This window comes from Alexandromys fortis, unplaced genomic scaffold, assembly GCF_014885135.2.
Source record: "Alexandromys fortis isolate MF-2015 unplaced genomic scaffold, M_Fortis_MF-2015_v1.1 scaffold_265, whole genome shotgun sequence".
Taxonomy (NCBI): domain Eukaryota; kingdom Metazoa; phylum Chordata; class Mammalia; order Rodentia; family Cricetidae; genus Alexandromys; species Alexandromys fortis.
In genome coordinates this window covers 411971-423758 of record NW_026068166.1, presented here as the reverse complement: position 1 = coordinate 423758, position 11788 = coordinate 411971, and the positions used below count along the sequence as shown (strand labels likewise).

At 35.2% G+C, this 11788-nt stretch overlaps 1 protein-coding gene across 3 annotated transcripts in view; it reads right to left on the bottom strand.

Moving 5' to 3' along the window:
* Dmd (dystrophin) overlaps window positions 1-11788 on the bottom strand; it is a 1091134-nt gene that overhangs the window by 686842 nt on the left and 392504 nt on the right. For all 3 annotated transcript variants that reach the window (XM_050128228.1, XM_050128226.1, XM_050128227.1), the window contains exon 7: window positions 3543-3651. In XM_050128228.1, the coding sequence (XP_049984185.1) occupies window positions 3543-3651 (109 nt within the window). The remainder of the gene's footprint in view (window positions 1-3542; window positions 3652-11788) is intronic.

The window sequence follows — 11788 nt, the reverse complement described above, 5'->3', positions numbered from 1 at the left end:
AGAAAGAAAGAAAGAAAGAGAGAGAGAGAGAGAGAGAGAGAGAGAGAGAGAGAGAGAGAGAAAGAAAGAAAGAAAGAAAGAAAGAAAGAAAGAAAGAAAGAAAGAAAAGAAAGAAAGAAAAAAGAAATTTCTCTGGGGCCTACTTGAAAAAACTGAAAACGAACCAGATGAATTCCACTGAGTGTTCAACCTATCTTTCTTTAAAGTTAATTGTATCAAGCGTTTTAAAAACAAAAGCAAAAGCAAAAACCCAGAAAGTTGTCTAATATGAGCCTGCTTCCTTATTCTAGCCCACTCTTGCTGCTAAACAGTCCTCGAAGGATCCTAAGAACTGGACTTGAAAATCCCTGGCTTCAATCATCAGTCATATACCAGGTTACCCTCCCCGAAGGTGCCCCGCCATCCAGTTGCACTGTCAAATAGAGAATAGTGGAAATAATATATAAATGCCAAAGTTTAGTCATCCTGAGATCTTTAAGCTTCCACCCTCCTCATCTTAGAAGACAGTTTTAAGAGCATGACAGAATAAAGCCAGATGAGTGGATGTATGTATGCCTACTAGAGTCTCACCTACCAGAGGATAAAAGGATGTATGTAGTAGTGAGGACCTCTAGTGAACAGTCACCTCTCAAACATGCAAAGAAACAGTTTTGAATCTTCTAGCTCATCAGATACCAAATAATTGCATTCATATAGATTATACTGGGCGGAATAATCACAATAACCATCCAGTTGGTCACAGTACAAAATGGAGAGTCACAAAATCAAAAGTAAGTAAGCAATCATTGCGTTAGGTCACCACATTTTGGGATAGTTTATGCAATAAGAGGTAATTGAGACACCCAGATGTATAGGATCATCAAAGCATATCAAACACTCAAACACTTGTTGAGAGCATGCCCATTTATCTTGTGAATTTGAACAATTTTTACAGCTTAGACAAGACCACTGCATCATATTATATAATGGAAGTCAATAGCCACAGGGAAGCTTGCTTTAGTGTTTTTAAAAGGCTACTTTGAGAAAAAAAATCAAATCAAATCGAATCAAAAGCCAATTTGAACCCCAGTCTCCACACATGTAAAAGAAAAATATTCATCCAGATGACAATTTCAATGATTATGCCACGCTCAGCATTCCAGGTTTCTAAGAAATTCAGAGCAAACTGATTTCAAGACACAATACAGGTCGCTATTATCCCCCTAGAAATCTAAGACTGCATTAATCTAGCATTAACTACTTGCTTGCTGTCTTTGTTTTAGAATCTCCACTGTGTTGGGAGACAGAAAGATAGTGTAAGACACAGTAACAAAACAAAACGCCAATTGATGTAATTGGTTTAGAATCTGATCTCTCTTGTTTTGTAGCTGTGTGTCCTTCATCTAGCAATATTCCTTCTATGCCATGAGTTTCTTACCTGTAAAAATGTTGTGCATTATCCTATTTACTTTACAATCATTTTGCGGATAGAAACCCAAGTGTGAAGGAAGCTATTCATGCAAGAGGGGGTTTTGGGAACCCATCACCACAAGTTATAAACCCTGCTGTATTGTAAAATAGTCTAGGGAATAATAATCATATAATCAAATCATATTTTCAATTATATTTTTAATAGTGCAGTTTAGATGAAATGACTATGTGTCACAAAGCCAAGAATACAAACAATTCTTCATTCTGATGAGTAAACTACAACACGAGAAAAGCTGTCTTGGAATAAAAGCACATTCTGATTCCCTGTTGATACTTTTCACCCAGCCTTTGTGTGTTTAGTATGCTGACTTTATGCCCAGTTTTTGTCAGTTTGCTGAAGGAGATTAAAATCCCCTTTTAGAGAATGCTCCTCTCTCACTTCTCCAACTTTGGCCCTAGTGCTGCCAACTCTCACGAGTGGCTCAGAGCTGAGGACAAGGCCAGAATCCTCGCATGAAGCAGTCATAGCAGGAGTGAGGGGGGCAAGGAGCCTTAGATGGTGATGAAGTTCTCACTGAGGGGGAAAATACACGGAGCAGGTGCCTGACAATACTGGCTTGCTTCCATGCTCTTTCTTGTTCTTTGTGGAGCCTCTCCTACAGGCTCAATGTCCTTTGTGATTACCACCCACTTCCATTCTCGTACCTTACTTGGTGTGGCAGCTGTGACTTTGTGTCCCCCCATCATGATTTCTGTCCATTCACAGACAATGTTCACTGTGTCACATCACCATTCTGATGTTTTCAGGCAGACTAGCTTGCCAAGCTACACTTCAGAAAACAATGGCCCCATCGCCGCTCGCTTCCCAATTTTCTTACCTTTTCATTTTCTCTGAAACTATGTTTAGCATACTGTAGTGTCTGCTGGGACAACTGGAGAGACTATTAAAATGTAGATAGGTTTGAAGGGGCTAGGGCAAGGGCTTGACTTTCTGCCTGTCTGTCCTAAACCATTTGGCATGAATTGGGAGACTATCTCTTTCTCATAGCACTTATAATTGAGATAATGCATTTTCTTTTCATTAGCTTTTCATCTTTCTCTTCCAGATTGACTATGCTTTATAAAATGAGAGACTAACTTATTTTATGGAAAATTCTCAGCACTTTGTCTGATGTCCAATACGCAGAAGTTGATCCATATACATTAATTAAATAGATTAGCTATATATGTTCTTATAAACCAAAACTTTCTTTAAATGTATTTCCAGTTAGAAACCCCATCATACCATTTAGGAACACAGCATATTAAACAGGTTTTTTATTGTTCCCTGGCTTTGATTATTCCTGTAAGATTCAGAATACCTTATGTAGAAATATAAACCCTTAATTTTCACAATTTGATAAAAAATATCATTCAACACATTATCTTCACAAAATCACAGACTATGGAACATACCAATAACTTCTGGAAAACAAACACCAATAAAGAATTGCATTTTTACAGAGATAACCAAAAGTTAGAGTTCGTGAAAAAAAATAAAATGACATAATTTATTCACTAGAACCTTGATATAATAATTTCGGTGCACCATGCAAAAGCAAAAACAAACAAACAAACACAAATAAAACCCTACAAGTCTTGCACATCTTTTTCATTACATCTGTGTCATTACACCTTCAACTTGATGCTAGGGACGTGGTGGTTTGTTGAGTTTCCTTATGAAGAATCACCTTCAGCTTTAATTAAAAACTAATCCCATAAATCCTCTGCCTCCAAAGAATCAGAAATACAAAGGAGAGGTCCTCTCCTGGCAATTTTGTATGGTTCCACAAAGCCAGCCAGCTTTGATGCTCTTAAGGAACAAGCTAAAGTATCTTTTAAAACCATTATGGTTTTTTCTTACATGACCTCTTTTTTCATTGAAATTAGATCTTCAGAAAATACAGCCTGTAAACATCTCAGTGTCTGAGGGACCCACGCAAAGACCTTTTGCATAAAATATAAAATAAATGTTTACTTCTTTCTGCAGATTCAGAAACCAATTTTCCTTTTCAGTCAGAGATAATCTCATAGCCATGGTTTTGAGCAAACAGCTAAAGCAAAAGTGAAATCGTGGGACACAATGTACTTACAGGCTCCAATAGTGGGCAGTCCAGGGACACGATCAGGCTGCTTTGTCTTCAGCTCCCGAAGTAAATGGTTTACAGCCTCCCACTCAGATCTCAAATCTTCTAACTTCCTCTTTAATAGAAAAAATACATGTTACTGATTTCACTAACACTTCTAATACAACTTAACTCATTGATTTATTAATTTCTTTTGTGAGTATATATTTTATGAAGAGCATGTTTATGAGTTTAGTTACCCCAGCTAAGTAAAAAAAAAAAAAAAAAAAAAAAAAAAAAAAAAAAAAAAAAAAGGGTGTCGTAGCTTGCATCTGTGATCCTGGGTCCTTTGTGCAGGCATAGGTGGATACCACAAGCTCCTTGCAGTCATTCTAGCCAGTCCATGAGCCTCAGGCTTAGTAAAAGAGCCTTTCTAAAATAATCCATGGTGTAGAAGTGACAGAGGATGCAGCCAATACTGACTTTTGGCTTCCACGCACATAAACACATACAAACATAAATGAATTGTAATTGTAAACTCTTTGAATTTAAGACTTTTAAAATTTTAAAGTCGTGTCTCGTGAGAATGCTTGACATTTAACAACTATGACATAGACATGGCTGTGGCCACTGCAACTGCACCATTTCATCTGATGTTTCCCTATATAAATGCATATAATGTATGTGAAGGTGAACTTAAAATCTCAAATGTACTGCTTAGTTGCAGCAAGATACTGAGCAAGCATAAACTGATGCTCTCTGCTCAAATATTTCCTCCGAATTGACTCAGCTCATATTTAAGCCTTCATAATAATTTCTGTTTCAATTGCCTATTTTGAATAGCAAATGAATTTGGTTGATATGCTCAAATAATCAAAAGGATTTATGCTGTGGAGGCTTCTAGATGTAGTCAAGGAGAATTTGGCTAAATAGAGAGTTTTAAGAGGTAGTTGGGAACAGGCCTAAGCTAAGGCTAAGCTTTTATACTTAATAATAAATCTCTGTGTCATTATTTTGGAACTTGCAGTCCAAAGAATACCTGACTGTAGTTGTCACGCTCCTTGGAGACCGTATATCCAAACAAAAAGCCAACTATCTGGCAAGGGAATAGGTGGAAATATTTGCCACCTCATGGCCTGTAACTCCCCAGAGTTGGGGCAGTTAATGAAGTTCCTGGCCTGTGACTGTGGGCAGAAGGCTAGGTAGGCTCTCACAGTCCTAAGGGAGGCAGAGCCAGCAGTCAGCACTGTGTTCTAAGCTGAGCCGCAAAAGGAGCATGCAGATACCTGGAAGGACTTTGCAACATATTCCTGAGCCACAGCATGCAGAACACCCGATCCAGACTGAGAAAAACATCTAAAACAAGTAAAGAATGAAACATCTAAAACAGGTAAAGTATGCTTGAGAACGTGTTTATGTGATGAGGAAAGAAAAAAAAATGGGCATAGACAATCATAGAAAAAAATAGTTTAAAAACAGTAAAGTGAGGTATTTAAAAAGATTGTAAAGTAATATGAATAGATTAAGAATAAGATATAATAAGAAGAATGTAATAAGAAACACCATAACACAAGCCATCTGAATCCTGTAAAGTGCTTTATTGATTTTGAATTTTATAAATGCTAATGACTAAAAAGCAACAGGTGCTTATAGACATTGGATTGTGGAAAACTACTACATTAATTCAGCCTATATATATTAATAACATCTTAACTTCAGAATGGAAGTTGAGATATGTACTGCACTGGGAGAGAAGTTATGACTTTGTTTTCACAGGAAACAAAAAGCTATGGATTTCTTAAAAAATAATAAAGATTATATCTGACAAGACAAGACCACCTGAAAATCATGGCTGCAGACATGAAGGAGGAAATTAAGAAAAACTACAAGGCAGGCGATATTTATGCTGATCCCTTGACATGCAAAAATCTCTGAGATTGGATGAGTCTGATAAGTCTTGTTGGGTGCAAAGTCCTCATAACTTATTTTTACATGGTATCCTTTCATGTGGCATGGATGAAGATTTATATCACAGTGTGATTATGCAACTCAAGCAGCCTTAAACTTGACAGATGCATTTTACCTGCTCAAACATAGAACAGAGAATCATCTTCAGCTATTTTATGCACACTGTTAGTGCATACTTGTGCTAATGCAGATATGTATGTTACCTTTAAAAGTTTGTTTTCAGAAAAAAAAAATAAATGAACACACACCAATGAAGACAAGTAGGCTAGTTGATCCAACCTCTTAGAATGCCTCTGTTGCAGTTTATTCAAAAATCTGCATACAGAACAAGTTCAAAGGGATTAGCTGAGAAGGTTCAGTCTTACAGTCTTCCCCAGTTATAATTTCTGTTTAGCTCTGAACTTTCCCATTACACAAAGTCTGGACAACAAATGATACAGCTAACTCTTCCAGGATTTGATAAATATTTCAACTTTTTCAGGGTCCCTTATCAATGTCATCACCCCCAAATGATATAAAGTAATTTTGAGAATGTTTGTCCACTTTTGCAAGGGGTGGGTTTTGGTCATTTGGTGGGTTATTGATATTTGTCATATTTAAAGAGATTAGTTGCAAGTGGTTATTGGTTTTGGCCAGATAGGAAACTAAACATAGGAGGTTAGATTAATTTTTTTTTTCTTTTTTGTTCCTCTATTCTTCTTTCTCTCCTATGTAGTGAAAAAATCAGGGGGGGGGTATAAGAATGCTAGGATTAAAAGGTAGTTTATTAAAAGTAATTTTAAACTAAAAATCAACTAATATTTTACATTTGTGCAGAGTTTTTGTATGTTGATATAAATTCAAAGTTATTTTTGTTATATATATGTGTGTGTGTGTGTGTATGTATGCTTCTATTCTTGTTTAACGTATTGTACCTATGTAGCTTATTTAAAATATAAGTTATAGTCCTTGAAAGATAGTATAAACTATTTAAGATAATTAAGAAATGGTGGTTAGTAGTTAAACATCTATAATAATCAAACATGCAGTTATGTTAGGTATGTTTTCAAGATTAAGTATGATATATTTTAGATAGATAAGTTTTTTTAAACACTTCAGACATCTACAGAATATGACACTTAAAATGTTTTCATAACAAAAGGCTTTTCATGACAGTGAAATACGTCTGTTCCTCACAGCACCAATCTACTTAAGAGAAAATGTGGGCATCAGAGAACCTCCATATGGAGTTTTCTTTAAATGAGGAAAAGCTGGCCCCTAGGCAAGAAACTGCCTTTGCCTTGACTGATGACAGTATCCTTTAAAAATTGGACAACCAGGACACAAAGAAGTCAACTGCCAAGAGAAAGTAGGCTGGTCCTTAAAAATTCCTGCTTTACAAAATGTTAGTTAGATTTTCGAGGCATATAGACCAAAGATGGATGCCTCATGATTGCAGAAAAAACTTGGGTGACTGTCCAAGAAGCCAGATGTTTCTGTCATTTATATGATTTTGAAGTTGCTTTCTCTGCATTTCCTGTTTAATCAAATAATATTTTCATCATTCTAGTTCTCTGATGGTGTTGAAGAATAAATAGCTATAGTTTTACAGTTTTTCTTGTTACCAAATTCAGAAAAGAAACTTACAAAAGAGATGTAAAGTTTATAAATATTAAGAAACATAAAAACTTAAGTTGTTTATCTGAGAAAAAATGTTTTAAGGTATAAAAATATATTTTATATTGGTCCTAAAAGTTATGAGAGAAAGTGATTTGGGCTTAAAAATTTGGACTCACCAAGATAGGATAGATAATAGAGTACTTTCTCTAAATTTGCCAAATACAAATGGGTTGGACATTATGAACATAATTTTTTACCTGATAATTGTTCATATTTTATATAGTTTTACTCTGTTAGAATTGAAACCTTTCCTTTTTATTTGGACAAAGAGGGAGAAATGTTGTGGGATAATACTTTTGTACACTGTGAAGATGTAACTCTTTTAACGGATCTGCCAAAGACATTTTCTGATTGGTTTAACAGAGAGCTGAACAGCCAGTAGCTAGGCAGGAGAGGATAGAAAGTACTTTTGGGCAGAGAGAGAAATTCAAGGCAGGAATCTAAGAGTGAGAAACTCACCAGTGAGATGCAGAGGAAGCAGGTTGTACAGTATGGTGGAGATAACAAGCTACTGCCAGAATATAGATTAATATAAACATGTTAATTTGAGTTTTAAGAGATAGTTGAGAACAAGTCTAAGCTTCAACCAAGCTTTCATACTTCGTAATAAGTCTCCATGTTATTAGTTGGGAACAGGCAGGCTAATGAAAGTCTAACTACACCCAGGGAATTTAACAGAATCACATGGGTATTGTGCTTATTTTCCCCCTTAGTGAGAACTTCATCATCATCTATGGCTCCTTGCCCCCCTCACTCCTGCTATGACTGCTTCAAGCGAGGATTCTGGCCTTGTCCTCAGCTCTGAGCCACTTGTGAGAGTTGGCAACACTAGGGCCAAAATACTGCAAATATCACCAAAAAATGTAAGCTTTATGTATTAGTAATATTGATATGAAGTATTTACTGTAGGGAGTCTTTATTTGTCATTTCTGGGAGCTTCCAAATCATGACATGGAGACTTATTATGAAAGCCAGGCTGATAGCTTAGGCTCATTTCTAACTATCTCTTATAACTTAAACTAGCAAATTTGTATTAATTTACTTTTTGACTTGTGGCTTTAATTAAATTATACATTCAGCAGGTCTTTGAAGTATTTGAAGACCATCTGTCTATCTAAAATATGTCTCTGCTTGACCTTGAAAAGATACCTAAAATGACTATAAATTGATTATTATAAGTGACTGATAACTTGTATTTCTTTATTATCTGAATAGTTTGTAACATTAACTTTCAAGGACTAGAAATTCACATTACATTGTTAAGTGAGTTACATAGGTAGAATACCTTAAACAACAGTATAGATGTATGTACAGTATGTTCTAAAAAAAGCTTAAATTTGTATCAATATATAAAAATTTCTTAAACAAGAGTAGAATCATATACACAGTATAACAAAAATAAAATTAAATTTGTATCTATATATAAAAATCCATACCAATGTAAAATATTTAAGACTAATAGTTGGTTTTTCATTTAAAATTAGACTCAATAATCTAACTTTTTATCATGTTATTTCTATATCACACCTTTTTCTTCTCAGGATAAGATCACTGAATTTAATCCCCTTTTCTCAGCTTTTCTTCTTGACTATGACCAATAATAATTTATAACCTACCTTCCTAAACAATAACAAACATCCCTAACCAACTGAATGACCAATCCAAGTGACATTTCTTCATGGTGTACAAAAAGATTATTGCATTACAGTTTTATTTTATATTTTTAAACTTCTAATTCAAGTTTATTTTTTTTTTCATGCAAGGCCTCATGTTATCAAGGGTTGCCTTGAACTCATGAAATATTCAGGGATAACCTTGAATTGATCTACCTGCTCTCCATTCCAAATGCTTGGATTGTGGGTATACACTATCATGATCAGTTGTATGTAGAATTAAGGAACATATCCAGCCCTTCATAAATGTTAGGCAAATACTCTATATCCCCAGCTACCACATGAAATATTGGAATAAAACTGTTTAAAAATGTGAAAAAAAAACAAAATTTGTAAATTAATCTTATTTTGTAGAATTTAAGATAGAACATATGAAAATGCCAGATTACTTTAAAGTATTCATATGACTGTCAAAAATTTATGTTTACAATTTTTTTTCAAATGTTACCTTCAATGTGGGAAAAGTAGACTAATTCTCATGTTCAAATATTATGATTAGCATTCATTATAATTCTCTTAAGAATTATTTTTATTTAATATTCATTTGTGTGTGTATGTATTTGTATTATTTATCTACAGATTTCAACAGAACCCAGAAAGGGGTATCAGACTCCTCTAGAACTAAAGGGATAGGTGATTGAAAGCTACCTGAAATGGCTGCTGGGAACCATATTGTTGTCCTCCAGCATAGCAACAAGTGGTCTTAAGCTCTCAGCCATCTCTCCCCATTTGTGAAAATTTAGAAGAAATCCTATTAAAATTGACATATTAAGAAAAAAAAACAGTGAGGAGACTAAGTACGGTTGACCCCATGTCTCAATTTCAGTACTGTTTTGGGAGAGGAATTCAGAAGTTAAGCCAGGCAATATTTTTGAAACAAAATGTGGAGGTACCAAAAACCAATTTCCTAAGAAATGGACATTCTAAAATGTTTCCTTAATGATAAAGTCTGAAAATGGTAGAAAGACCATATACATAGACAACTGAATCTTACATAAATAACCTTGAGGAATAAGTTTAGTTACTTTAAAAATAATTATATGCATATCCTTTAGTGTATGTGCAGATGTGTGAAGCTGGAGGTAGAGGCCAGAAAAGGGTGTCAGATAGCTAGAGGTGGAGTTACTGGCAGTTGTGAATCACCCAGTGTGGATACTAGGAACTAAACTGACGTCTTCTGGACGAGCAGCACAAATTTCTCCAGTCTCCTCATTTTTCTTTTTAAGGAAATCACTCTGCCTGCTATTAGTTATTTCCAAATACAGTCTTCCAAAGGTAATCCAAATCAAATTTTCATCATAAAAAATGTATTCCAGACTAGGAAGTCCAGTTTTATTTCTAATAAATGCATAAGAAGTCTAAAATTAAGGAAAAGCTAGAGAGATCTTTAATTTAAAATATATCACACTTTAATTTAACACGGGTTCAGTGTTGAAATGGCTTTTTTTGGTGTCAGAGTAGTGGATCAGCCTTCAGAAACACCAATAGGTACCTTTAAAGAAGAAGCATTCAACTTATGCTCACAAATTTCTGAATTGATTCTTAGATGTCATATTCTGAACTGTGAGACTATTTTTTTGTGAGATTTTGGTGTTTCAGGATCCTACAAAACTGAAACTAATTTTTAAGTGTTTTCCAAGTAATGGTCCATATCAAGAGGTGTGGCTCCAAAGTAGAATACTTGCTCAACATGTATAGTCCCCTGAGTGTTCCAGGCCTAGTATGGAAAAACAACACAAAATGCTGCAAGACAACCATTTCTCTACGTCTGCTATCTCTACATCTGTCATAGCCCTTACTCCCATCAATATGACATTCTGCTTTCTCTACAAATCTGGTAACTGTAGCCATGCTTTTTTCTCAAATTTTACTTCTCCCAAATGAGCTGAACTCTCAGGAAATGGAGAAGTAGGAAAGGTGGGAAGGAAGAATAATATTGACTTACAAGATGTCTTTAAGGAAAGTGTGTGTGGGGGGAGGGGGCAAGTTGTATGGCTTTGGTTTTTTCTGTATCAACCTTCCATTTACTTCACTAAGAAACAACAGAAATGGATAGAGCCAGCCATAGAGCCCAGTTCTCATTTCAAAGCAACCTTGGGACTGAGTGTATTGGTGGAAGTGAGATTAAGTTAAGCAACATTGGTTGGATTATTTAATATATGAGAAAAGCAAAATTGTCTACATCTTGAAGGAAGGATTTTTCTATTATGCAAAAGCAGAAAGTAAAGCAAAATTAAATGCTCATTTGCGAATCATAAGAAAGGGTATTAATCCTCAATTCATTGTCATACCCATATGGCTAAGTTGTTGACGATCCATCAAGAATTGATAGAATGGACTTATCTGTTGGAGGCTCAAAGGTCCTCATACAGAGAAGCACTAAGAGATGCAAGGATGTTAATCATGCAGGAGTGTCTCCTCAATGGAGAAGGTAGAAGTCACACACCTGTGTTCCATCAAGAAAGCTGAGAGCGGTGGTTTTTCATTACATGGTGACCATTTTGCTGTAGAGGCAGTCTCAGCCTAATTCCCCAGAATGATTATCCCAGGTTCTTCCCTTCCTTTACCATTACCCATCTTTAGGGAAGATGTCACAAGTACTTTACGGACTGCTGACTTCTATGTTATTGATCAGAGACCACACTAGATTCAAGGTCATTTAGCTATAGAACCTGCACTCATGGTCACATATACTTTGTAAAAGAGGTTGTATGTAGTCACACTTTAAATCTTATTGTATGCCTGGAATCGGACTGATTGTTGTCCAGAAAACTTTTCCAAAATTGTACTGTGTTTTAAATTTGTCAACAGTGAGCCACTTGGAATTAGACTCCCAATGTCTGATCCAGGTTGATGAAATCAGTCTTCACCCGGTTTTCATTCTTTTTTTTCTTTTTTTATTTTAATTTTTATTTATTTATTTATTTATTTATTTATTTATTTATTAAAGATTTCTGTCTCTTCCCTACCGCC